We start from the raw sequence: 26,268 nt of genomic DNA, 5'->3' as shown, positions 1-26,268 counted from the left end.
TATAGTAAAATGCAGGCATTATGAGAAACAGTAAATCCCATTCAAAATTCCTATTGTTGTGATCATGCTAAGTTCAGGATTCCTCGCATGCATGTTTTGTTGTCATCATGCTCAGTTCCAGGAGGGCATGAATGCTTCAAACGCATTGAGAAGGGAACGGGTGACCTCCTTTAGCTTCGTATCTCACACCGCAGCGATCTCCTAATCGGACGGCCGTATCGGTTCCTCCTCGCGGATCGGCGTTCCATCCGACAGCCTCCAGTGCGCTTACTCCTTGACCTCACATCAAGGGGCGCTTCCAGAGAGAGAGAGAGAGAGAGAGAGAGAGAGAGAGAGAGAGAGAGAGAGAGTTGCGATCATGTCGGGGCGAAGCGCCACCGCAAGGTCCTTCGCGACAACATCCACGGCATCACCAAGCCCGCCATCTGCCGTGGCAGCGTCAAGCGCATCTCGGGGCTCATCTACGAGGAGACCCGCGGCATGCTCAAGATCTTCCTCGAGAACGTCATCCGCGACGGCGTCACCTACACCGAGCACGGTCGCCGCAAGACCGTCACCACCATGGACGTCGTCTACGCCCTCAAGCGCCAGGTTCTTGTTTTGTTCTTGTCATGCCTAGGATTTGGTGTGTAGTATACTTTCTTCTAAGCAGATTCTTAAGGCATCAGTATGGTTTAATGTTGATGACAGTATTGGTTTGCAACTGGAAACGAGGGAATGTGTGCTTATCGGAAGCTTACCACAATATATACGGACCAAATTGGATATATACGACACAATCAACCTATCTAAAAGCCCACAGAGGACGAGCCATTAATGAGTCCAAGTGGCCCAGAGAGGGGCTTCATGTATGGTTACTTACACTCATGTCAAGAAAATAAAAGGAGAAATAATGAAAAGACATGTAAACATGAAAATGAGGCTCAATAGATACCTACCATAAGCGAAGTCTCGACCGGTGGCCATCGCGGCCCATCTTTTCTTCTACCCAACAAAGCCACACCACCACCGCCACTTCACCACGAGCCATCAGCACCTCAGCAAGCAGCATCAACAATGACGGCGGCGACGACAACGACATGGCCTTCCTTCCTTTCCCACTCGCAAGCAACAACGACAATGTGATTTGCTCTCTCCCCCACTATAAAACCACATGCGATCTATCCCCTACCTCGATCTTTCTCGCGGCATCTCTCACCGTCCTTTGGACACTGATGGTTGAAGCGCTCGCACATGACTTCTCTGTCCTCGCCTCCATATTCTCTCTCTAAGCTACACATTGGAGCAGGGTGGGCGACGCAGTGAAGATGGTGAACGGGTTTGAGTTGCACCATGAAGCACCGAAGCGGCGGTGCGGTACCGGTGCAGCCGCACAGCCATCTCGGGCTCCGACCGGCAAGAACAACTTGACTCTCTCTTCTCTGGACGACGATGTGGCATCGGCGGTCGTTCCCCCGGTCACCGTCTTCCTGGAGGTCTGATCGATCTGCCACCTTATCCGCCTCGACAAGCACACCAGCTACGCGAGCTTAGCTAGGCGTTGCGCCGCATGTTCGTCGACGTGGATGAGGGCGATGGCCGGCGTGAGGAGGATGGAGATGAGGTGCTCCACCTCTCCGACGAAGTGCCTGGCCACATCGCGGCCTACGAGGACATGGAGGATGACCTACTCCTCGTGGGTGATCTGAACTGGAAGTGAGTCAGCCAAGCTCTTGAACACAACCTCTGTAGAAATCGCTACGATCATTAATCATTTCGCTTCTTCTGATCCTCTCAGAGACTTCGTTCGCGTGGCCAAGAGAATCCGGATAAACCCAGCGAAGCCTAGCCATCGGAAACATGCACTCTGAAGATATACATGCACTATTATCACAAATCAAGTAGGAGTATTATTTGATTTCCGTGGAGGTTCCTCTACTTGGGATCCAATGTAATCGTCTAAGTTTGGAGAGGCATGAAACGATGGACGTTCTCACTGTTTCTCGAGGACTCCATGCGTGGGAGCATGGCTTTTCTGGTTTCTGTCTTCTTCCTCACGCAATTGAAATCCTTCTGCATGCTCGAACAACAGGCTTTCAAGTCACGGTACTTGTGCTGCTGCTCTCGATTGCTTTGCAGACAAGCGACTCGTGATGAATGTGAGCGTTGCATGTGATCCAGTGCATGGCAGTTCTGCCGTGTCTTTCATGTCAAGGTACTAAACGCCACATTTAGTAGGGTTGACTAAATGTGCAGCAGATATTGCATTCTGCAGTGGCTTTTGCCACCATCAGCAGAGATGATGATGATGCCTCTCTTTTCGTTCCACATCACCGAAGGCTTGGTTGTGCTGAAGCTTATGTATCAGCTTACAGAGTCTGCAAGAACAAAGACTAACCTTTGTCAGATTCTGATTCATCAGACAGTATCTACTACTCAAATGATGAATAACAATGATTCTGGCCTCAGTTGTTGAATACTCAAGACATCATGATCATGAGAAAATTACATGGTGTTTCTTTGAACAAACGAAATTATTGATTCCTGCAGTAAACTAAGCAGTTATGGGGTCCAAATTATATTTATATATATATATATATATATATATATATATTGATGGACAAATGTGATATTTTTTACCCTTTAAAAGGATAGATATGTAAAACCATAGCACTTATTCTTAGTATAATTGGGTTTTTTTAATTAATTTCATATATAATTAAAAACAAATGTAAATCATATCATGCATATATTCTCATAATTTGATTAAATTGGAATCCTATAGGGAACATATAAATTAATTTCCCAAACTATATTGTAAATAAAATTCAAATATATGCCGGCCCATTAAATAATTAATCCCGGTTCGGTCCAACTTGAAAGAAGACGACCGCAACGGGTTTGATCCTTGGAGCTCTTGAACCCTAAACTCTCTCTCTCTCTCTCTCTCTCTGTGTTCCCCGTTCGGTTCGGCCGCCCCAACCTTTGGCTTCTCCATAAATGGTGGTGGGTTCCTTCCTATTTCATCTTCGTGTTTTTTGGGAATTGGGGAATGGATCGAACGATTTTGTTACTAATCGAAGCGCCTATGGTAGAAAGTTTTTCGGGTTAATCTCTGATTTCTTGTTATCTTGTTCTTTCCCTCATGAAAAACAGCAGAACTTGCTACCAGATTGTTCGTGATTCTCTTGATGACATATGGTTGTAGATCTATAAATTGGGTAGTTGCTGGAAAGCTAGTGTGCCTCAAATCGAACGCTTAAGGGTAGCATCATTTTATGTGACTGGGAGCTTTAGAATAGAGTCGGTCTGGTTGTTCTTTCAAACTCCCCGCCTTTTGCTTCGGTTTGATTGCTAGCTGATCAAGCACCATTGAACAATTTAGCATATTTTGATATTAGCTACCAAGTCATGTTGAACATGTTAGGGAATTGGTTCCAAATTTCTAGTTGGAGTAGTTAACAGAAAGCCATTAATGTGTCCAAAACTCATTTAACTAATTAAGAGTATCCAAAATTTTCTCGCATTTGTAACTTCTTTCATCATGAAACAAAAAAATTCAAAGAAGAGTAAAGCATATAGTATACATGTTCTAAATATGTGATAATTGCCAAAAAAGATACTGTCAGTCTTTATTGGCTAAGCAAATTTCTTCTTTCCATTCTAAAGATTTCACATGAGCTTATAATAGAAAAAAGAGACTCAAGTTTCAGGATACAGTAAATTCTGTTTAGCCTTTAAATTGATACTGTAATTGACTTGTGGATTATGCTAAAGCTATCAGAAACAGCTGGAAGTGTTGGAAGTTATGTATATCAGTTGCTCTGCTTCTGTTTTTGTTTCTGTCTTGTCAACGATGCTCGAGTCTGCAATTGTGGAGGTTAGTGAAAGGGAAGATAATTGATAGAACTTACAGAAAATTAATCTAATGGTAACTTGGCTATAAAGAATGGTTGGCTTAAGTTCAAAGGCTATGAAAAGGTAAGAGCTTGGATCATCTTCTTTTGATCTATGGTGATGCTAATCTCTCAAGATGCATTGACATAGACTGGTGCACATTGATGTTGTCATCTTGGACATCAAAAAGTACACATTCTAGGAGTCTCAACAAGGCCAGTTAGGTTCAGTTTTGTTCTCAAAAGTAGTAGGATGAAGTGATTAATTAGATACTATTCAAATGTTTTATGTAATTGCTTTGCTGCATTTTCTTGCTGAACCTGATTGAGAGATCTGTACCATATGTCTTCAACCAATTAACTGAGTTAGAGGGAAATATACTAAAGAATTGTAAGTTAGATTGGTTATTCCTTAAATCATAGACTTTGTCTGGAAAAAGTGCGTCTGTTCAGGTACTTATCCTGCAACACCAGTTGCTATTTCAGAAGCACTAGTTTCTTTGTAACATTGTAATTTGTTATTTTCTCTAGCATCAATGAAATGTAAGTCTGCCTTAGCTCGATAGATTCAAAATGTTGCATTTTTTTTTTCATCACTAAAAAGGACACTGTTCCAGAGGCAGCCTCCTAGTATAGTTAGTACAACCAAAACTAGTCCATTTAGCCACCCATCAGGTGACCTGGTTAACGTCCCTGTACCACATAATTCATACTGTATAGAACAAGATGCTTTAAGAAGAAAGTATCACTAAAGATAGCCTCTGGCCAAAAGATTGACCTGAGCGTGACAAAAAATGTTACAAAAAAGGCCTTCTGTGAGCACAGCTTCTCCCAAGTTCGTTAACCTGCTTCATGAAATTCTCAAACCGTCACCTTTTCATGTTTTCATTTCAGACTGTGTTGACTGACATGAGACTTCCCTGAACAATATGACTGGGAAGCCTATGATCATAATGTGGAACTGGGGAATTAAATACAAATGTAATTTGGCAGATATGAATGTTCATAATCTTCATTGAGATATCATTGTGCTGATTATAGTAGATTTAGAATCAGATGGTTTACCTTCATTCTTTTATACTCTTTTGATTTAGGTGGCTGACACTGAAGAATACATTGATGGACTATTCACTGGAAACATGGGGGAACCCTCTCCTCAAGTAACTTGGACAAATATACATGCAGTTAATTGTTTATACTCATCTAAAGCTCGTGCTCGAATCAAAGAGGTATTCAATTGCTAAGTATCATCATCTTGATATAGAACCATCTCCCTTTGATTTTTCGATGAGTTAGTTCAAAATCATCTTGATATAGTTGCCATGAACATCATTAGAATCAAAATTTTGACTGCAGGAACCATATCATCATCCAGCAAGAAGAAAGAGGCAAGTAATTGAAATTGAACGTCATTGATATCCAAACCCAATGCGGAGACCTTTCAAGCACCCATTACATTTGTGCCTAAAGAGAACCCTTTTTGAATCAATTCAGAGTACCCAAGGCAATGGTCTTCATTACAAGCCCAATTATCACACTTGCTAGTGTTCTAGCAGCTTACGAAGGATGTTTCAGTGCGTCCTCTGATTCCGCAGGCGAAGCTGTGGATGCATCTGCATCCTTTTCATCATTTGCACTTCCTGTCGGACCCTGTGCTGCAGCAGTAGCCTTTGGAGCTGCTACATGTGGTGCTGTCACTGGCTTCTGAACAGGCGCCTCCTTTGGCGTGGCAGCAGCTGGTGTAGCTGATACCGGTGTTAAACTCTTGATGCTGGGTGGAACGATGACAGTGCTAATCTGAAGCACTGAGATGTCATAAGCTGTGCTGCGACCACCTTGAGCACATTGGAGTTGAGGGGTGCCCTGGTGGCAGCTGAGCCGAACACCATCTGCATGCTGGGCAGCTTGGTATAGTCCAAGAACCCCATCTGGTTGGTGGCTAGGCCAGAGGCCTGGAAGAGTGTGGGTAGGAGGGCAGTGTTGTTGGGAAGCTGGTCGAGTTTGTAGGGATCATAGTAGTCAAGGATTACAAGGACGGAGATGACCTTCTTAAGGATGTCGGCCGATAGAGAGGACAGAGGAGAGATGGCGGAATTATCGATGGCAAGGATGGTGATGGTCTTTGGCGATTGATCTCATCGGCCACCTTCGTCTGAGTGAGATACTTGGTGAAGGTGGAGAATTCATCGAATGGTTCGGGAATCTCAACAATGTCTAAGGTGATGACCGAGGAGACAAGGAAGAGAAGAGGGAGAAAGATGAGAAAGACATGGGCTTTGGGGTTCATTTTGGATATGGGTTTGGCTTGGTCAGCCCCCCACAATGGGAGGAGAGGAAGGGATGATCACGGGGAGTAAGAATATATATAGGAAAAGGAAGCTGAGGGGGGTTTGCTAAACTTGAAGATGTTCTTCCTCCAAAATTATAGAGGAAGAGGGTTTTGTGGATGCTTTTGGACCATCAAATGGAATGGGATGGTTGAGCAGGATAGATGAGTGGAAATCTTCTTTAACAAGTTTGACTTGGTCCTTCCCTCCATGTACATATATATATATATTTAGGTTTGGTGAAACTGGCTTTACTGTTATTAGATCCAAGGCCTTATCTGAGTTTGAGATGACCTCTTGTAGGGGTGATTCCATGATGCACATGGATTACTTGTATTTTTTTAAAGTACTTATAATGTGTTATTGTGCAATTTTATTTAAATTATATGGTAAATATGTGATAGTTGAAGAAAATGTACTTAATGCTCATTTGAAACATTCTTTTCATCATATTTTGTCATGCAACTTATCAACTATTTCAACAAATATGTAGCTCATGTAATTTGAAGGACATCTGACAATATTCCCAAACATGAATGCTTAAATGATACACTCTGAAGACCCTTTTTTCTTTTAAAGAAAATTCCCTCATAACATATAGTCTAAAATTTCCTAAGTAGTCTAATACTTCATCCTAATTGTAATTAACTAACTATTAAAACGCATCAAAATTAAACTAGGCTTAAGTACACACCAAAGGATTCTGATTCCTTAAGTTTCGGCCTCTGAGCTCATGATAGAAATGCCATGTTGATGACTTCTTACTCATATGCATATGGTAAATTAGCCTTGGAATTTGAGAAGGAAATTGATGAATTTAATGCAACTTTCTCGTTTCCATCAACCAATAATACTTTTTCATCTTCACGAAATCATGGCTGTGTGTTTGTCTCGAGAGTGCTTCCATCATCATCAGAGTGAGATCTTCATCCCAAAGAAAATGATAAAAAGCCTTTTTCAAAGAGTGTTGTTATAATTATAATAATTATCTTAAAATATAAGATTTTGGAGAGAATCTACTATGTGTCAACTTGGGGTTGTGGAGTAGACGACCGGATCTTGGCCACGCTGCTTTTGATCTAAACAGTGACAGATGACGGGATCGATTGGAGTTATCCATCTTTTGATTGCATTGCATGAAGAAGAAAGGGTTGTCCATGGAAGTAACGATATGAAATGGTTGGTCTATGGTCACGCTGTACTCGATAGGTTGGCTCAACGTAACTTCATTATAGGGACTTCGATTTGATGTGGGATAAATTCTATCTCACATCGGTCCTTCAATCGTCATGTTATTTAGTGGTCGAGGCTCTTAGCAATATAGAGACATTGGTCATAGTTCAGCCGTCACGATCTCGTTGATTTGATGTATAATAAATTCAATCTAATATGATTATGATTTTGTACGTAATAAACTTAGGTTCCCATGATATTTATGATTAGTGTACGATACTCTCGCTAACATGAATTCACATATGTCTCAAATCTTCTCGACTATCTATGTGATATCCATTATCTCGTATGCTATTGCTAACTGATTATAAATAATTTATATGAATGAGCGAAAGCATCGGTTAAATTTTTTTTTCTGTTTGATGGTTAAATAAAAACAATAGGGTAGTGTTTATCACATTATCTCCATAATTATTATGGTTTATCATCATTATTTTTTGATGACCAATGATTAAACTCAATTAATATATAATATATATAGAAGCACAATACATCCATATACAATTTTTCTTGTCTAAATGATATGGTAGAAACATTCAACTTAGAGTGGCTATTGAGACATCACAGAACTATTTTACTTGCCTAAAAAGAGCTTTAAAATTTATTAGATTGACCCAATCCAAGACCTTATCCATTGAACCAATGCAAGAAAGGCATCTTAAATTGTAACTTTATCTTGTTATTTGGCTAGAGGACAAAGCCTCAATATTTTACTAGATTGATCCAATAATTTATAACCACTCCCAAGAACAAGAAGTCTTGATCTATACACAACATAACACATGAAGTGGCTGCCACACATCTCAATACAACTTTCCTTAAATCCAAATCAAAGGTAGCATTCTTAAAATTAAATTTTTTTTCCCCTGTTTATATCTCATTTAAGATGATATGGGCATTCATCTCTTTCATATGTCATTTTTGACTAGCAATTATAACATTATGTATGATCTTATTATACTACAGAAGATGATTGTAGATCGATTTTTAGGTGTTGTTATTGTTGATTATGCTAACTCAACTCCTGTCTTGGTTGAGAAAAGGAATAGGGTTATCTCTTCTTGTGTTCATTTCTTTGAGCTCATGTTGTCAAGATTTCTCTATGTTGTCATCAACATACTTTACATACCTCTGATCTTGTTTGTTCTATACAAAGCTCTCTTTTGTTTCCCCCTTTCTCTTAGGATAAAATCCATAGCTCAATCTCTCACAGAGCTAACTTTAAGTAGCAGCAAATTCTTGTGCTCCAAACACCACCAGTTCACATGGAAGAAAGACAGTGGCAAAGAAATTGACCTAATTCCCACTGTTGATTGCAGCTCTGTTCTATCTACATCTCCTCTCTCTCTCTCTCTCTCTCTCTCTCTCTCTTATTTGTTGTTTGTGGACAGAATCTATTAGCTCAATTGCTCAATCTATTGCATGTAAGTAAGAACAAATGCCACCTTCCACACAACCAAAGCATATATGTTACAAGGAAGACAACGGCAGAGACAGTGATCTTCTTCCCACCTACATAGCTCCATCTTCCATCCTCTCTCTCTCTCTCTCTATAAGTAAGAACAAATGCTTGAGTTCCAAATGCCACCTTCCACACTACCAAAGGATATCTGTTACAAGGAAGACAACGGCAGAGACAGTGATCTTCTTCCCACCTACATAGCTCCATCTTCCATCCTCTCTCTCTCTCTCTCTCTCTCTCTCTCTCGCTTGCTATTGTCTTTTTTAATACCAAATGCACAACCATGACAATAAATGCCTCCATGCATCCCTTGCAACCAAAGCATCCTCTCCCCTGCCTTTGCACTTAGCTTTTCATGGTGCACTGTTTCAAATGCCATTAATGCCTCCTCTTCTCCCTCCATCCTCCTCCCCTCACTGCCCATTTCATCCCCCCTGCAGCACTTCTCCGCTTCTCCTTTTCCTTGGGAGCCCGACTGCCCTCCGCCTGTAGCGTGGAGCGTAACGACTGCACTCCGCTTCTCCTTTACAGAGACGAAGAATGCGGGAGCTGTGTAAGAAAAGCAAAAGCCTCAGGCGCCTCCTCTCTGTCACCGTTGGAAGGAGGAGGAGCAGAGATGAAGAGGACACGCACGAGAACGCCTCCCCGGTGTGTGAGAGCAAACAGGTGGAGCTTATGCTCGATGTTAGCTCGCCGCCCCTGAAACCAACTTGGAGATGCTTCTCCTACAATGAGATCCACAAGGCGACCAATGGTTTTCACCAAGGTTTGTCTTTTTTAGGGTTTATGCGCTGCCGCAACGAGAACTGCATGTCAAAATCTGATCTTGTGCTTGCTATGGCCATTTCTGGATTTGGGTAGATAACTTGGTGGGCAGAGGTGGGCACGCGGAGGTGTACAGGGGCGTGATGGAGGACGGGCGTGCGATTGCCGTGAAGAGGATGATGATAGCCGCCACGGACGAGCAGAGGGAGAAGGACTTCTTGACGGAGCTCGGCACCGTCGGCCATGTGCGGCACCCTAATGTGTCTGCTCTTCTCGGCTGCTGCATCGACCGCGACCTCCACTTGATCTTCGAGTTCTCCTCCCGTGGCTCCGTCTCGTCCAATCTCCACGGTAAACCCAATGACTCGATCAAAAGATCCCAAGAAAAGGCGTGGGAGTCGACTCACAACTGTGGTCTTTGCCCGTGTCGCCTGCAGATGAGAACTCGCCACCAATGGCTTGGAAGCTGCGGTACGACATCGCGGTGGGCACTGCGCGCGGACTCCATTACCTGCACAAGGGGTGCCAGAGAAGGATCATCCACAGAGACATCAAGGCCTCCAACGTACTCCTCACGACCAGCTTTGAGCCTCAGGTATATGATGAAATAACCTTCTTGCTTCTCCACTGACTAATCCCTGAAAGCACGCAATGCCTTCAGATTTCAGATTTCGGCCTTGCAAAATGGCTTCCGTCGGAGTGGACTCACCGTGCGGTTGCGCCGATCGAAGGGACATTTGGGTATACGTCTCTGAGCTCCTGAATCGAAGTATTGGCATTAAGCTCTGAATTGACAGGGGAGCTGGCGGTGTCGACGCAGGTGCTTGGCGCCGGAATACTTCATGCATGGCATCGTGGACGAGAAGACGGACGTCTTCGCCTTCGGCGTCTTCCTGCTGGAGATCATATCCGGGAGAAAGCCAGTGGATGGCTCCCACAGGAGCTTGCTTAGCTGGGTAGATGTCAGCTGCAGCACTTCGTTTGACTCATGCGGACATTCTCATGCTTCACTCTCTCTTCCTTCAATCCACCACAAAGATCAACAACTCGGCAATCTTTTGACTGGCTAATTACATCTTTGCAGGCAAGACCTTTTCTCGACGATGGCAACATGCGAGTGCTGGTCGATCCAAGATTATGTGAAGACTATGACATGGAGCAGCTGAGACGGCTCACCTTCTCAGCCTCTCTGTGTGTCAGAGCAGCAGCAACATTGCGCCCCTCCATGACCGAGGTAACCTCACAAAGATCATTTGGAGATTTGTTGTTTTCATCTGCATAATCCTCTTTGATTGAATAGCCCCTACAGATTTCTTGATTCTGTCATGAACAATAATCACCAGCTTATGACTTGAACATGTTGGTCATAAATTATAATCTGCAAAAGGCAAGTGGTAACATCTTGGTGAGGTTGACATTCATGCTCGCATTGTAGTTCATCTAGATTCGATTAGAGTGCAGAGATTAAAGTGTGCCAAGTGGCACGAGTCCTCTGCCGGTAAATATGTGCCCTCCACCTTTCTGGATTGCCATTACAAGGATTGTTCTAATCGCCATGGATGCTGCTGAATTCTGCATCATAAGCATTGTTATAGGTCTTTGATAAGATCACAACAAAACCATGATCGGCAGTATGATTGTCTGCAGGTCGTGGAATTATTGGAGGGTGGTGAGATTTCGCAAGATCGATGGACGACACCAGAGGAGGAGGCAGAGGAGGTGGAAGAAGAGTTTTGGGGCTTTGATGATCTCATCAACGACGACGACGGTACTACTCCCTCATCTTTAGGATCTCCAATGAGGAGTAACGTACAGAACAAGTAGCATTTGGACATGCAATGTTCATATATCTTAAGTTGGTATGTTTAAGGCATTGTAAGCCAAACTACAGCAATAGAATTTTAGATTGTTGGAGCCATGTGGAGATGGGTTTATCTTCTATCATCTCACCATTCTAGAAAGGAAACACAAGTGAAATGAAAGCTTGATTAGCTGAGGTTAGAGTAGAAATCAGCTGCTGTGATGGGTTGGTGGGAAAGAATGGTAGTATCAGAGACCTCATGTTTAGCTCTATTGTACAACAAGAGTAGAAGGCCATGCAACCAAGCAACATCAACCAGAAAGCAGCTCAGAACTATTGAATCCATCTCCTTTTTGGACAATCCCGTGAGTTCCAACAGCAGCACAAGGTTGCTGAAGGATAAAAAGAAATCAATCTCTACATGAAGTGCCTTGCTGATCTATTCAACACCTGCTCCTTGCCAAGCTCAGGAAAGAAAGAGCATGGCTTAAGTGCCTTGGCACAGATGTTAACACACAAGAAGGGTGCTCATGGCCACCTCAGAAAAGAGACAATGTCCCCATGTTGCATCAGCCTCTATCTAATTCATGTGGCTAAAAGAGGATTGGATCCTAAACTTTAATATCAATAGTCAAGGTTTCACATCTTCAGTAAATATCATGCAAGTTGTAGAATGATGACTTCAATTAATATTCAATTGTCATACATATCACAATGAGGATGCCATATTCATGACTACTGAAGAGTTATGAGAGTCCTCTCCCATTATACATGCATCACACTAGGACCTCCCAACCTTCTAATTATAATATGACGCAGTCCCATCAGAATGGAACCATATACCAATTTGAGAGAAGCTTAATCTTTCCTGGATATGACTCATATGTGAAATGTAGTACTAACAGATCCGAAAAACTTGTGTTTTAAATCTAATCAGCATCAACCTTGTCCCTCCATCTAAAATAGCATATTAGATTGATGCCCCCACAAACCCACAAATATCATGTGCTTGCAGATCTCAGCCAATCTGGTAATTTTCATCTAAAATGAGGTCATAAGTAGGCCTACAATACCAAGAAACAAATCGCATCAATGCACCCACAAATATTTGATTAAGGATTGCCAGATGTGTTATGCTAACAATATATTCACAGATAAACATCAACAAGCAAATCCTATATCAACCAGAAAGAATCTGAATCTAAAACGAAGAAAGTTTGTCCTAACGGGACTGACTAGCAGCTGGAGATTCCTGGTGGTCACCGATCATAGAAACGGAAACTGCGCCTCCCATATCTGTCCATATTGAGAAAAGATTGAATGTCAGAAAAGCAATCAAGGGGAAGATAACTCAGATAAGAAATAAGTCCAGTCTCACAGATTTCATCTTAACACTGTTTCTGAAATCAGATTGAATTCACAACCCCATATTTCAAAGTACACACATTTTCACAGAAGAAAATGCTTATCACAATGGTAAAGAAGTGTGTTTGTGTGTATATTCCTTTGATTGCTTGAAACCCAATGATCCAAATCTACCTTCTCACAAGAAAATATCCTAGGGTTGTATAGACATAGGGGAAATTTACTTTAATAATAATTACCAAGAGGACAAGTAAACTTATTCCATGCACAGGGAAATCACAAATACCATTATTGTTCAATTTAAAAATAAAAACAAAGGCAAGATGTTCATTATTCTATTACGAACCAAAAAAGAGAAGAATATTTGCTTTTACCCCTCAATAAACAACACAAGAATGAAGGAAATACTAATTCTATCATTTTGTTAGAAAAAGGACTATTATTGTACTGGTTACATTGTTTGACCAGATAAAAGGAAACCCCTGGCTGAATCCTCTAAATTAAGGTTGTTTGGCACCATTATTATGGGATAAGTCCTTATTCCCTAACTTATTGTCCAAACAAATGACCACATAGTATGATAACTCTATTGGCATTATGTTATAAGAAACAACAAGAATAATACTAATAATAATCCCACCTGTAGTGGCTGGGAATGACCAGTGATGTTGCAGCACCAACACCAGCATCAGCACCAATTTGTGCAAGTTCGTCATCAGCTTCAGCAAATCTGTACTCTCTTATCTCTACAGATCTTGAAGAACCTTCACCTACATAGAAACCATCATAATTTGATCGATGACTGCTTCGGGAATGCCTTCTGGACCCTCGCTGATTTCTCGAACCCCTAAAGTTTGAGAACAATTTACAAGATATACAAGAGGTCCACCATTTTCCCCTGTTCCTATGAAGATGTTCATACTCATCATTAAATTCTGAATCATCATATTCAATGACATAGTCTCCCATTACCACTGCATGAGGTGCTTCTGCATGTATAGTGCTCAAGACATCTATGATCTCTGATGACTGCTGGAAGTTTTCCCAGTTTAGTTTATGTGCAGGATCAATTTTGGAAGGGTAGGAAGAGGGGTGCTTTAATTGAGCATGTTTCTGGAGCTCAGAAAAGTTGCCAACATATGTACAGTGTCTCTCTTCACAACATCGCTTCATCATGTTCAAGTTGGCACGGGCTTCATCAATAATGAGCCACCCAGTTACGTTTCCCCTACACAGCGGGCAGGTCGGTTGGCTGGTCGGGCTCGAAGATGTTTCTTGAATGCATACCATATAAACACCATTTGCAGCAGCTGTGACTTCTACAACAGCAGGCACTCCATATGCACTTACGAAACGCTCCAAACAATTCGCATGGTTTTTACCAGTATCACACATGAATGGCCTACAACCTTTATCATACGAAGAGCAAAAAAGTAGTACCCCATTGTGAGGAAAATCCAAACAGATGGAGCAAGTCACATCTTCCCAATTGAAATCCAATTTTATGTTCTCCAGGTCCAAAGCGTAAGTGTTGGGCTTCAATGCTTTCTTGTTGAATGCGCATAAGGCCATCTCAATCTTTTCTACATAAATACCACCACTATTTATTAAATAGAGCCAAAATTCACTTTAAAGGATCTAATTCATCAAACAAGGAAAACAAGAAAATCATGAGACGCTGGTTTTTTTTTTAAGAATTTGGCTGCTCAAAAGCTTTCATCGAAAGAAAAAGAAAACAGAAAGCAACAAAATCATCACAAAGGTGAAACTATATATGTTGCAGTATTGTCCGATAAAACTGCTACATGGACACTGCTATAAACTACCTTAGAAAGCACCATTATTAGCTACCATTGAGCTATTTCTAACTCAAAAGGGTAATTCTGCTGTTTAATAGCATCCCATGTTACATGTTTCACCTTCAAGCACAAGATGCCGAGGTATTCTACTCCATTTGCTGCGCCTCTCCCAAATTACCTATAATACATGCTCTTTTGTCTGGTGTGACTTGAATACTCAGTTAACAAACTTCAATTATGAACTAAGGCGAGACTTCAACCATAAACTAAATGGTCCATACAAAAGCATTTTTCAAATACTACTAACTAGTTATGATGTCTATTATATGCTTATAAGAAAATCCATTATGCAATAAGCTAAATAAGCAAACCATGTAAAACTAAACTTCAATGGAGACACTTGTTGACCTCACTCTATCGTATATTGAACGAACTATATAATCAATTCAAAGTATCAACAATATAGAAATAATTAACAAGCTAGCATTGAAAATTACTTTAGTAGAAATTTTCATTTAGATCTATCTGTTCCTCTGCCTCCAATTCTCTCACTCTTCAGCAATCCATATCTATTATACATATCATTTCTATAGTTGCAAGAGATAACACAGGTGTACATAGAAACATCTATAACCACTTTAGCCTGGAAAATATGGTTTTGCTAGATTGGTAGAACTCCTGATGACCGAAGACAACAAGTAAAAGTGGCTTGCTACACTGTCTCCTTTTGCAGACAATTTATAACTCAGCCCACTTCTCACAATTCTATGCGTTGTAAATACTCTTTCACACAGTTGCATCGGTGCACTACAAACATATTTACATCTGATTCATCCTTTGCCAGTAAACCTGATAAACCACTTGCTCACCACCCATTACCAAAGTATTCATTCATAAGGCAGTACCTGGAATCCAAATGTGAAAACTTTAAGAAACATACATTCCACTTTTTAACAAGTCTCAGTTCTGCGTTGTTCATCTGAAGCGATTCAGTTAAAATTCCGAATCACAAAACAAGACAAAAAATCCAAAATAATTTCAACGAACGGTAACCTCGTCACACATACTACATACGCCACAAACAGGAACCGTCGGCACGGGGAGAACAGAGGCAATTCATCAAACCACTGTACCCAATCAAAATCGATTTTTGACTGCCGAATCGCCGATAACATAAACAATACTCGGGAGAAACAAAAATCGCCAACAAAATTCAGGAAAAAAGTGAACCACAACCGAAGAAAGACCTTGGCAGAGTAGAATCCCGGCAGAGGCACAACGATCGTAAGGAGGCGACAACCAACCTTGTCAAAGATTCCCCGGAGGGAGAGGAAGCGCTAAGAGTGCGTGGAAGAGACGAAGAACCCTAACCCCGGATCTCTACTTGGCGTGAGGAAATAGGAAAGAAGGGTGAGAGAAAAGGAGACGGCATGAGGTGGAGAACTCCGAGACGGATTCGCGGAAGCGAATAAAAACTCCATTTTTATCTCTATTTTGCCACGTTAAAGCAAGACGAGATGGGGTCCACTCGAAGGGCGGAGAAAAATGTATTTATTATCTTTGTTTTTTAGTATTTAGAGGGAAAAAATTAGAGCTGACTTTTACCCAAACACAAGTGAGTGGGCTGACTTTGTAGGTGATTATCACGTGACTTGCACGTGAGATTTAATGGTTGATGGACTACTATTAGCCGTCCATTTGTCTTTATTTTCTTTCTATCGTATTAGAGAGGGAAAAATTAGAGCTGACTTTTACCCAAACAGAAGTCATGCGGCTGACTTTGTGGTATTTATCACGTGACTTAGATTTAATGGTGATGGAAAATATTATTAGCCGTCCATTCGTCTTTGTTTTCTTTCTATCGTATTAGAAGAGAGACAGTCGTCAAATGGTCACGTGAGAGGACAATTTCGATCGATTTGATAGGTAGTGAAACATTTCCGGCCGTCGATACAAAAATATTTTCGCTGTCGAATTTTTTTTTTTGTAGTATTTGATCTTTTTACCCCCAAAAAATCATGGTTGATTTTGTCGTTTTTTAATATTAGAGAAAATTTAGATGGAATTTTTACCCCATCAATCAATTTGATGGGTAATGGAATATTTTTGGGCCTCGATTTATCTTTATTTATAGCATTAGAGAAAGATTAGAACCATCTTTTACCCCAAACAAAAGCGTGGTTGACTTTGCATTGGTGATGGATGGATCATTGCCGGAACATGCGTTGGTGGATTGCATGTAGTTTATACAAGTCAAGGATGTGTATGTATTGTCTCTCTTCGACGTCGATTGTTGCTCGACTCGTACTCAAAATATAAATTGATGATTGATTAGGACAAATATGCACAAACAAATGACAAGTTGGACTATTTATACGTCATTCAATCATGACGGGGCCGGCAAAGTTGTATTAATAGCACGACAATGATGGAATAAGTCGTGTCTAAGAATCATGTAATAAGCTCCACACGAAAAAAAATAGTAGATATGTTGATGATGGTGATCGTGATAGTGCTAGATGAAATTGTGGACGAAAAATGAACAATTGATATGATGCAAGAAAAGGTTGGCTAAGAAATTGGGGTTTTAAGATTTCATCGGACTATATTAGCGATCAATCATCATCCGATATATAAGTATCACGTGAAAGCTATTATAGAAGAAAAATATCTAAGTCACCCTCCATTTAATTACCCACGTGGATAAAAGTTTAAGACAGATCATTCGGGGTTATCTCCCCCATGTTACTCACGTGGACAAAACATCAAGAGGAAAATATTGGGGCAATTATAGATTGTCCCCTCCCTAGGGTCAAGTATAAAATCTAATATCCAACACGGTGCCAAGGGCTCTCTTTTTAAGAAAAACCCACACTCACTAAAAGACCTTGGTCACTAACTTAAGCGTCCAAAGAATCTATGTCAAAAAAAATTTCTCGACCTCGATCTTAGTGCGAGTGGCACCTTCGAAGCTCGATGCTTCCACCTCGAATGCTCATATACTCTCGGGTTTGGACTACATCAGGTTGACTCAAACGTCAATAATAATTTTTTCTAACATTTTTAGTACTATAATGAGAGCTTAATGTCGTATGAATGTTCATCCATCAACTCTTTTAATGAACGCTCCAACGAGGAGGCCATAACATCTTTACTAGGGGGCAACTGTTATCTTTCTCATATGTGGATGCGTCCATTTTGTATGCAAATGCTGATGCAGTATTGACATTTTTTCAATGATAAGCCTCTCGCCCCTAAGGACCTCGAGCCACCTACTCTCTGTCGTGGTGTTTCTGAATCTCACCCAATAGGTGCATATGCTAACGAGCATGATACAAACTATCGCCTCGCTCTTGTCTCGGCTAGCCTAACAAGTGATGCCACCAGCTCAACTGCAATCAATACCTCAACCGCCATTAGCACCCATTGAGATCCCCTCATTCGATACGGTGCCAACATCTTATGATCTCCCAAGGCCCATGGAATTATTGGTCGAGGGAGTGCCTGCACCCTAATTGTTAAATTCAGTACACCATCGCACTACTACTCTTCTATACTCGAATCTGAGACCTAGTCAGTGGATTCAATGGATGACTCCCCGAAGATCTAACTACGACAAATGGACCAACGTTTAGAAGAGATGTGATGAGAGTTCCAATAATCCAGAGGGGACAGTCTGATTGATCCCACTTTGGTCGATCCACATTCACTCAGAATATCCAAGAGGAGCCATTCTCGATGAACTTCCACCTCCCATCGCTAGAGGCCTTTGACGACAGCACCAACCCGATAAAGTCGCAAAGGGTAGGAACTTCCCTTTTCACGAGTTTAATATCGACTGCAACATGCTTCTCTTTTTCCGTGAGGAAGACTTGGAACTTCGCCATCCAAGAGGCATAAGCATTATATTGGTGGGAGGCTCCCTCTCTTGGGATAGTACATTGGGTGCGTCATCCCTTTAAGGGCGTGGGACCTTTCTCGTGATGACCTTATGTTTCTTTTGTGGTCATTGGTGCTGTTGTGATGCCCAGACCAAGGCAGGTCTAATGCCTTAATCAATTTTCCTACAAGTCTAATGCTTAGACCAAGGCAGGAAGAAGTGGTTACAATCAAGACAAATGTCCCTTTAGGGTAATTCCCAAGAGACATCGATGTAAGAAAATCTGAAATCTACCATGACGGAGGGCAGACTTGAAGCCCGCCATAGCAAGAAGAGGATCCAAAATATATCACGATGGAGGAAGAACTTAAAACTCACCATGACGGGAGGACACGAAATTCGCCATGACAAAGGGAGGACTTAAAATCCGTCATAGCGGAGGGAGGACTTGAAGGCCACCATGATAAAAAGGAGGACTTGATATCTGCTATAGCGGAGGAAGGACTAGAAGCTCGTCATGACAGACGAATGATTCAAAATCTATCATGGTGGAGGCATAGGACAAAGCATGCTCAAGGCACGTGAGTCGAGAAAACCCAACCCAGGCCAAGAGACATCCACTACGATAGAAGTACATAGTTAAATGTGCTCGAGGCATATGAGTCAAGAAAACCCGACCCATGCCAAGAGAAGTCCAGTACACCAAAGGCGTAGGGCAAAATGTACCCGAGGCATGTGAGTCGAAAAAACTCGACCTGTGCTAAAAGAGATCCACTACGATGGAAGCATATGACTAAATATGCTCGAGACGTGTCAGCCGGGAAAACTTGACCCGTGCCAAGAGAAATCCGCTACGACGGAAGCACAAGACAAAATATGCATAAGGTGCTATGACAGAAGCACAAGGCTAAATGTGCCCGAGGCATATGTTGGGAAAACCCAATCCATGCCGAGAGAAATATATTACAATAGAGGTGCATGAAAAAATACGCCCAAGACATGTGGGTTGGAAAAACTTGACCCACGCCAAGAGAAATCAGCTATGATAGAGGTATATGACAAAATATGCTCAAGACATGTGAGTCGGGAAAACCTGACCAACGCCGAGAGAAATTCGCTATAGTAGAAGCACAAAGCTAAATATGCTCGAGGATTATGAGGTGGAAAAATCTGACCTGTGCCAACATAAATTTGTTACGATGGAGATGCAAGGTGAAATGTGCTTGAAGCATGTGGGTAAAAAAACTCTGACCTATACCAAGAAAAATCTGTCATGATAGAGGCGCAGGACAAAATGTGTTTTGACGCATGTAAGTCGGGAAAACTATTTTTGAGCCAAGAGAAATCTACCACAGCGGCGTAAGGCAAAATGCGCTGGAGGCATGAGTTAGGAAAACCCAACCCTCACTCGGCCAATGTGTCCTTTTGATACCACAAAGGGATAGGTTGACAATGGGCTTATCAGATGAATTAAACGTTGTACTCTAAGCCCCTCTAATAAGAGCTCTGAAGCATGCTTTGAGGGAGAGGAGACAAATGATAGTGAATATATTACCGATCAATCATCATTTGACATATAAACGCCGTGTGAAAGCTATCGTTGAAGGAAAAGATCCATGTTACCATCCACCCGATTTCCCGCGTGGACAAAAGTCCAAAACAAGTTTTCAAGGTTGTCTCCCTCTTGACACCCACGTGGATAAAATATCAAGAGGGGGACATTGGGTTGGTTATCGATTATCTCCTTCCCAGGGCCAGGTATAAAAGCTACTCTTCGTTGCTACGTTGGGAAGCTCTCTTTCTAAGAAAAATCCATACCCACTAAGAAACCTTGATCACTAACTGAAGCATCGAAGGGATCAAGTCAAAAAAATTATCCCGACCTTAATCTTACTATAGGTGACACCTCCATAACTCAACACTTTCATCTCGAAGCCACCTACGCCTTGGGATTTCGATCATGTGACAAGTTGACTCAGACATCGCCGATGAATTTCCTTAACAATGATATTATAGAATGGATATGGATCATCAAATGAAAATTTTAAAATATATAACTCTAAATTGTCCCCAAAGAATATTCTTTTAGGAAAGCTAAAGTTATCACTGAATCATCCCAATAATGTTGTTGTAACTTAGGGAACACAACGTACACATAGGAGCATCCTAAATTTATTACAAGGATTATTCTAGATTTGTCACATGGAAGAAAAGTTTGTATTCACAGAGGACATAAAAGATCTTCGCCGTTTCTCTACAATGGCAGGGCAGATGAACTGCAGATGGGGCACCAGTTCTTCCGCCGAAGCCACTGCTCGATGCATGTCGCGTGGTAGAGATGCTCGCACTGCAACTCGCCTACTTCTTGTTCCCGGATGAATTCTTCCTGAAACAGATCATCGTCGATCAGAAAGCAAGTTCGCGTATCTGCTACTGTGATTTCTCCAAAGCAAACTGTAGCACAAGTTAATGGCCATGCCATGTTCAAGACTATTACAAGACGCAGTTGCAGCAAATAGCCACCATCCACAAAATAATAGATCAACTAGAGACTTTGGAGGCTTGGATTAATGGCCAGCAAAAACAATGGTCTGACATATATCATGCACAAAAAAAAATTCAACATATAATTTAAAGCCAAAAAGAAGAAGCTATTAACTGATCGTTATAATAAGAAGCCAAAAATAAGAATTTAAACAATGTACAAATTACTAAAGTTTTAGAGATCAACTGATGGGTTATAATAAGAAGCTATTACCTGGATGCTTGGGTAGTAATATAGTAATAAACCTCAGGAATCCTATGCTACACTTGTTTGGACCATCATACATATGTGTAAGTACACAATCCCTACACATTTGTATTTTACACACTAGTGCATGAAGATTGAAGAACATCACAAACATACAATGCCTTAAAAATAGTAATGTATATGTGTATCATCTTACTTATTATTTTGTAGAACCCATTTAATGTCCTGCAAATGTTTTTTAAAAAATCAGTAGCAATATTATAAAATTATTTATTGAACCTATTCAATATCTTCTAAATGTTTTAAAAAAAAAGATGAAACCAATTCGCATACGAGGGAATGAATTCTACTGACAAATGTTACATCCACTAGGATAGCCAGTGGTAAACATGATCATGTTATTTTAAAACATGAATTTTTTCATAACTCGAGAATTTTCACAAGTGACCTTGTTTTAATGCCTACGCTATAGGAAAGGATAGATCGCCTGGGCTACTTGGCAAGTATCAAACTGTACATGTTATCTGGAAATGTATGACCTTCATGCTTTAGAAAGTATGAGTGCCAGCTTTTTCTTTTTCTTTTTTTGTGAAAAAAGAAAGATAATTTCATTAGATCTCAAACTGTTCCAAATGTATGAGTGCCAATTAATCAAGAAAGCTTTCCATGAGAAACACAACCTATCAGTGATAATTTTTCATATTTCACTAACTCATCAATGCAAGAAAACAGCAAAGTACCTGACAAATGCTGCATTTCATATTCTCATCACCACAGACAGCAATTCCAGTGGCCTGATAGGTGGGTTCGTATAGGTTTCTCTTGAGACATTTAGACAATTGCTCCTCTGAGAGAGCTGTGCTTACAGTACCCATTTTCTCCTCAAGAGCTAACAATTCCTGACAACCAAAATTTCAGTTTCTGAGCCAATTAGAGACACGTATTTAGAAGGCGACTCTTAAATGAGAGGAAAATGAAAACACAACTATCATCAGTCATTATAATGAATGCAAGTGCAGTTGTTCAGCAAACAAGAAGCTGATATATTCTAAAGAATAGGGATCAACTCAAAGTTTCATCTAATGAAATGCCATCAAGCACTCAGATTCACTTCATCACAAACTAGTCTCAGAGGAAAATAGCTGTAAAGGAAAGAGCTATCCTGCTTTACTCACACACAGAAAGCCATGCAGGGAATAACCATTTGAACGCGTAGTAATCTAGCTTGTGGAATATCAGAGAGATAAAGGCCACAGCACTGCATAAATCCTACACTTGACTAGGCCAAAATTTTTCCTGAGAGATCCATTTAAGAAATAGAATATAGAAAGCATCCGTATAATCATTCAAGACACAGCATAGAGACATCCTTAATCACAACTTTGTACAAACAAAAAAAAATGTAACAAACAGAGAAAGGTCAGTATTGAATTCACAAAAAAGCTACCTACAAAGACTATACCTCATAGGACATATTTTCAATGTCCATCCTCAGGGCTCTATGCTGATCATGGAAACTAAGCCCACAAAAGAACAAACTTGTCTCCAGGACCGATAATTGCTGCAGAATAAAGAAACCTCATTCAGATGATGAAGATAAGATTATGGGGCTGAGAACAGATATTAGCAACCTCATATGTCAGTTCCTCGTCTTGTTCAATATGTTCAAGTGCCAAGAGCGCCTGCATATGTATGAACAGTTGTTAAATTTGGGTTCTCATTTCCAATGTGTAGTAATAAGAAACCACCGTTTGATCGAAATGATAAAATGATACCACTTAAAGGAACTCTAGTCCCTTTCTATTTTGAGATAGTTAAACTAAATTGCACCCAGCAAATATATAATAAGGAAAATTGAAACCACAGGATAAAAAGGTTCATATAAAACCTCTGCAATTCCCTCCACATTGAAGTGATGATAGCCATCTCCTGAAGAGCCAAAGAGCATTTGTGTGCTGTTATCCTCAGGTTGAGACATTGACCTACTTCGAAAAGTCTGACTGCTTGATCTTGGTCGTTCATATGAATTACGAAAGGCATGTGATGATCTTGATGAACTTTCAGGTGGTGCTTCTGCAAGAGAAAAATGATTCCGCTGGTACTGGGGAAGCATAATGGGTTCATCCAATGGAAGGATATTGTAGTCAGCTTGTGCGGATAGCCTCCTTTGACTTTCACCAGTAGAAGCCCTCCCAGTTCCAACTGAAACTGAACCATCCCCAGTAGTAGGTTGGTTTCTGGTCCTTCTTGACACTGGCTGACGTGTTACTTTACTCATACTTGATGAACTTGAGCCAGAACCAGTATGCATGGAAACCACATACCTTTCAGTTGATGATGCACCTGCACCCTTGCATCTGGAAGTAGAACTTTCTCCTTCAGATGGCCGTTTTCTTACAGTATCAACCCTCCCATGATGTGTGAAACCAGAGGATGAAGCACCTGAAGAAAGAACATCTGATATTGATGTGCAACTTAGCCTATTAAGACCACAGCCCTCTGCACCAGAGCTCTCAACCTTTGAGAAACAGGTTTAGCAGGATGACTGGCGTATGTATATGCCATATTTGGGCATCGCATAAAGGACCTTGAAGAAGGGTCTTGTTTTCCTGAGCCAAAATTTCCATTAATTTGTCTATGTGGTTTCCATACTGAATCACTGATAGTTGACTCAGTTGTATCTTCAGTTTCTAAAGGCCCTATGACTGTGGCAGTGTATTCTAAATGTTCTTTCCCTCTTCGTGAATCATCAGAATTTAGATCCTTTAAACACTCAATGTTGGTTAATTTGTCAATCTCATCCTGCTTGCTACTAGTTTCTGCAACAGCTGAGCCCCTTAAAATTTTTTGATTCAACTGCTCCTTGAAAGACCTTCCATATCCCCTAGAAGTAGAAGATGATTTGGAAGAGCTTCCAGCTATCACCTTACCATTCATGGCATGGAATGAAGCTCTTGCATATTTGGATTTTTCCTGAGTGTCAATTTGGGCACCTCTCATGGTGTTATGCCTGGTACCACACCCCAGCCTGTCACGACACTGAATACTTCGATCTTCATTATTTTGATCTTTGAAAACAATGCCAGACCTCATGGAAAAACTCTGACCTCCATCTGCTCTCTTAACCACATGCTCATCCATCTCAAAATTAAATGTGGGGCAAATAGTGAAATTGAAGACTATGGTAGAGTTCGTTCTACAATAAGGTGTAAAAATCACCATGTAGAAATGGAACTTATTAGGGTAAAGAAAAAAGTGCAGGATATTTGGCAGGTAAAGAAAATTAAAAAGAGTCTGGTAGTAAACCAATATAGTGAAGGAACCAAGAAACCCGAACAAATAATACTTGTGTCAGCAACTAGGAAGTGGTCATAGGTTCCTGCTCATCACACAAATTCTAAGAAACTGATGTTAGCAGACTAGGCATGTCTGCACATAATTAAATGGTAAGGAAAAGAAACGAAACCAACCAATTAGTTCTACTTCACTTTTGTTTGATTCATAGGATCATATTCACGACGCAGCATGATTTAGCAAACAGAATTGTGTATGGAAGCTTTTTCATGTCATTAATATTGTCCTCTCAGAAAAGAATCACAAGAACAGATGCACACAATCAATATAAGATACATACAAACAAACCTCCCATTCAGTATACAAAAGTTCAACAAATGCAGAACATGACAACCAACTCACCGAGAATCATGACAAAATCCATAAATCTAAGAAAAATTCAACTAAGTAAAGAAGGATATGAGTTACTAAAATATTCTTCTCCAGCAAGTCTGCTTCCGTAATCATTAATACGTGACCAAAATAAAAAATATAATGAAAGAAAATTAACATCGAGCTAGATAAGCGAACCACAAATTTTCCTTTTTTTCCTAAAAATAAAAGAAAAAACAAAAACGAGCATCATCAATGTTGCGCCATTTATGCATAATTCAAACGATAAACATGTCGATAAATCGAAAATACACAGATAATCCTCGTGGAAGGAGAAAAAAGGGCATTTTGAAGGGGCAAAAGCTTCGATCTTTAGCGAGCTTACATCTAAATTAGCGGACCATACTATTTAAAAGAACGACTATTCAAAGCCGAGACAGAGAGGGCAGCACAAACTCTCAAAAATCGATATACCCATGATACAAAGATCGGTTCTTTCATAAGAAAGCTGGATTCATGGAGCCAAAGTAAACAAAAATTATCAGAAGGAACACCTTAGTCTACTTCATTTTCCTCGTATTGAACCAAAATTCGGCATTCAAATGCACAAGTCGGATCTTTCGGAGCCAAAGCGATCGGAAAGCGATCTCATCAACGAAAACACGAACGCTTTTTTCCTTTCTTTCCCGCATCGTACCTTTAACTGCGCGTCCTCGTCACGCGAAGAACCCGAAGCGGAGTCGAGGAAGATGGAATGGATTGTAGACAGCCGAGGTGGGTCCGACGAGACCCGCGGTCTGGATGCCCCACCTGCAGAAAGTCCAAAGACAGTGGATGAGCTCATAGCGGCCGAAGGGGGACGGTGTCGAACAACCGACGAAGACCGTCGGATCTGCCTGGCGATTAGTGGAAAACCCGGGCGCCGTGTCGGATCACGCGTGGGTGGAAAGATCGGAGCGGACAGGGGAAAACGACGTGGAAAAGTCCGCCGCATCCGATGCCCAGCAAGCAAAGATTGGATTTTTAATGCTAGTCTTCACCAATCATTTCCTTGAAGATGAGGGTGTCCTTTGGATGATCATACCTAAAAGATCATTCATCCCTATCCTCACACAGCCACTCCTTGTCTCCACATGGTTCATATTTTGGAAGGGTAGAAGAATTCAAGCTTTCTACTCTGGTAATGCAAATAGAATACAGGGAATACAAATGGAGCTTTTATCTATTTATTACATCATCTTAGACACATGTTTACTTAAGCTTCCAATTACCTGCACTCAGGATTGTTCAAGGACATTTCAAATAAAGATATTTAGCTGATCTTGATCAAAATTTTATTTTGA

General features: G+C 40.9%; 3 protein-coding genes and 1 long non-coding RNA gene across 11 annotated transcripts; 2 read left to right on the top strand and 2 right to left on the bottom strand.

Moving 5' to 3' along the window:
• The first annotated feature begins 2,849 nt into the window (after positions 1–2,849).
• On the top strand, positions 2,850–6,654 carry LOC135675757 (uncharacterized). Its single transcript, XR_010513987.1, has 3 exons — positions 2,850–2,985; positions 4,970–5,104; positions 5,232–6,654. It is a non-coding gene; the product is annotated as an uncharacterized LOC135675757 (long non-coding RNA).
• A 2,284-nt stretch (positions 6,655–8,938) lies between these two features.
• Positions 8,939–11,580, top strand: LOC135675755 (probable receptor-like serine/threonine-protein kinase At5g57670). 2 transcript variants are annotated; one of them, XM_065186232.1, is made up of 7 exons: positions 8,939–9,663; positions 9,759–10,013; positions 10,100–10,257; positions 10,324–10,403; positions 10,483–10,624; positions 10,747–10,896; positions 11,310–11,580. In XM_065186232.1, the coding sequence occupies exons 1-7, from the start codon at positions 9,438–9,440 to the stop codon at positions 11,484–11,486; spliced, it is 1,188 nt and encodes a 395-aa protein (XP_065042304.1). In that variant the 5' UTR covers positions 8,939–9,437; the 3' UTR covers positions 11,487–11,580. The 2 variants fall into 2 exon arrangements, with proteins under 2 accessions (XP_065042304.1, XP_065042305.1); XM_065186233.1 differs by having other exon boundaries at positions 8,942–9,663; positions 10,483–10,618.
• Positions 11,581–12,547: 967 nt separating this feature from the next.
• LOC135675756 (uncharacterized) lies at positions 12,548–16,082 on the bottom strand. 6 transcript variants are annotated; one of them, XM_065186239.1, is made up of 4 exons: positions 15,932–16,082; positions 15,125–15,532; positions 13,469–14,411; positions 12,548–12,759 (listed from the first exon to the last, which is right to left on the bottom strand). In XM_065186239.1, exons 3-4 carry the CDS (start codon positions 14,398–14,400, stop codon positions 12,723–12,725), a joined length of 969 nt encoding a protein of 322 aa, XP_065042311.1. In that variant the 5' UTR covers positions 14,401–14,411; positions 15,125–15,532; positions 15,932–16,082; the 3' UTR covers positions 12,548–12,722. The 6 variants fall into 6 exon arrangements, with proteins under 6 accessions (XP_065042311.1, XP_065042307.1, XP_065042310.1 ...); XM_065186235.1 differs by having other exon boundaries at positions 13,469–14,406; XM_065186238.1 differs by lacking the exon at positions 15,125–15,532 and having other exon boundaries at positions 15,875–16,082.
• Positions 16,083–20,543: 4,461 nt separating this feature from the next.
• LOC103986896 (probable E3 ubiquitin-protein ligase HIP1) lies at positions 20,544–25,916 on the bottom strand. Of its 2 annotated transcripts, none has more exons than XM_009405038.3 (6): positions 25,480–25,916; positions 23,148–24,455; positions 22,891–22,941; positions 22,722–22,820; positions 22,000–22,158; positions 20,544–20,893 (listed from the first exon to the last, which is right to left on the bottom strand). In XM_009405038.3, the coding sequence occupies exons 2-6, from the start codon at positions 23,568–23,570 to the stop codon at positions 20,762–20,764; spliced, it is 864 nt and encodes a 287-aa protein (XP_009403313.2). In that variant the 5' UTR covers positions 23,571–24,455; positions 25,480–25,916; the 3' UTR covers positions 20,544–20,761. The 2 variants fall into 2 exon arrangements, with proteins under 2 accessions (XP_009403313.2, XP_009403312.2); XM_009405037.3 differs by having other exon boundaries at positions 25,623–25,916.
• Positions 25,917–26,268: the final 352 nt, after the last annotated feature.

The sequence above is a fragment of the Musa acuminata genome, chromosome BXJ1-6 (assembly GCF_036884655.1).
Source record: "Musa acuminata AAA Group cultivar baxijiao chromosome BXJ1-6, Cavendish_Baxijiao_AAA, whole genome shotgun sequence".
NCBI classification, from domain to species: Eukaryota; Viridiplantae; Streptophyta; class Magnoliopsida; order Zingiberales; family Musaceae; genus Musa; species Musa acuminata.
The sequence above is the reverse complement of the archived record's forward strand: the minus strand, read 5'-3'. Positions and strand labels throughout refer to the sequence as shown.

What these genes read in the sequence shown, in the direction of transcription:
- LOC103986896 (XM_009405038.3), bottom strand. Translation starts at nt 23,570, where the DNA reads ATGCATACTGGTTCTGGCTCAAGTTCATCAAGTATGAGTAAAGTAACA. An exon ending in ACGAGGAACTGACATATGAG is followed by an intron (nt 22,821 to 22,890) that starts GTTGCTAATATC and finishes TTTATTCTGCAG; the next exon opens with CAATTATCGGTCCTGGAGAC. An exon ending in TTGAAAATATGTCCTATGAG is followed by an intron (nt 22,159 to 22,721) that starts GTATAGTCTTTG and finishes TTTGGTTGTCAG; the next exon opens with GAATTGTTAGCTCTTGAGGA.
- LOC135675755 (XM_065186232.1), top strand. Translation starts at nt 9,438, where the DNA reads ATGCGGGAGCTGTGTAAGAAAAGCAAAAGCCTCAGGCGCCTCCTCTCT. An exon ending in CGACCAGCTTTGAGCCTCAG is followed by an intron (nt 10,258 to 10,323) that starts GTATATGATGAA and finishes CAATGCCTTCAG; the next exon opens with ATTTCAGATTTCGGCCTTGC. An exon ending in CCGATCGAAGGGACATTTGG is followed by an intron (nt 10,404 to 10,482) that starts GTATACGTCTCT and finishes GTGTCGACGCAG; the next exon opens with GTGCTTGGCGCCGGAATACT.
- LOC135675756 (XM_065186235.1), bottom strand. An exon ending in GTCATTCCCAGCCACTACAG is followed by an intron (nt 12,760 to 13,468) that starts GTGGGATTATTA and finishes CAATATGGACAG; the next exon opens with ATATGGGAGGCGCAGTTTCC.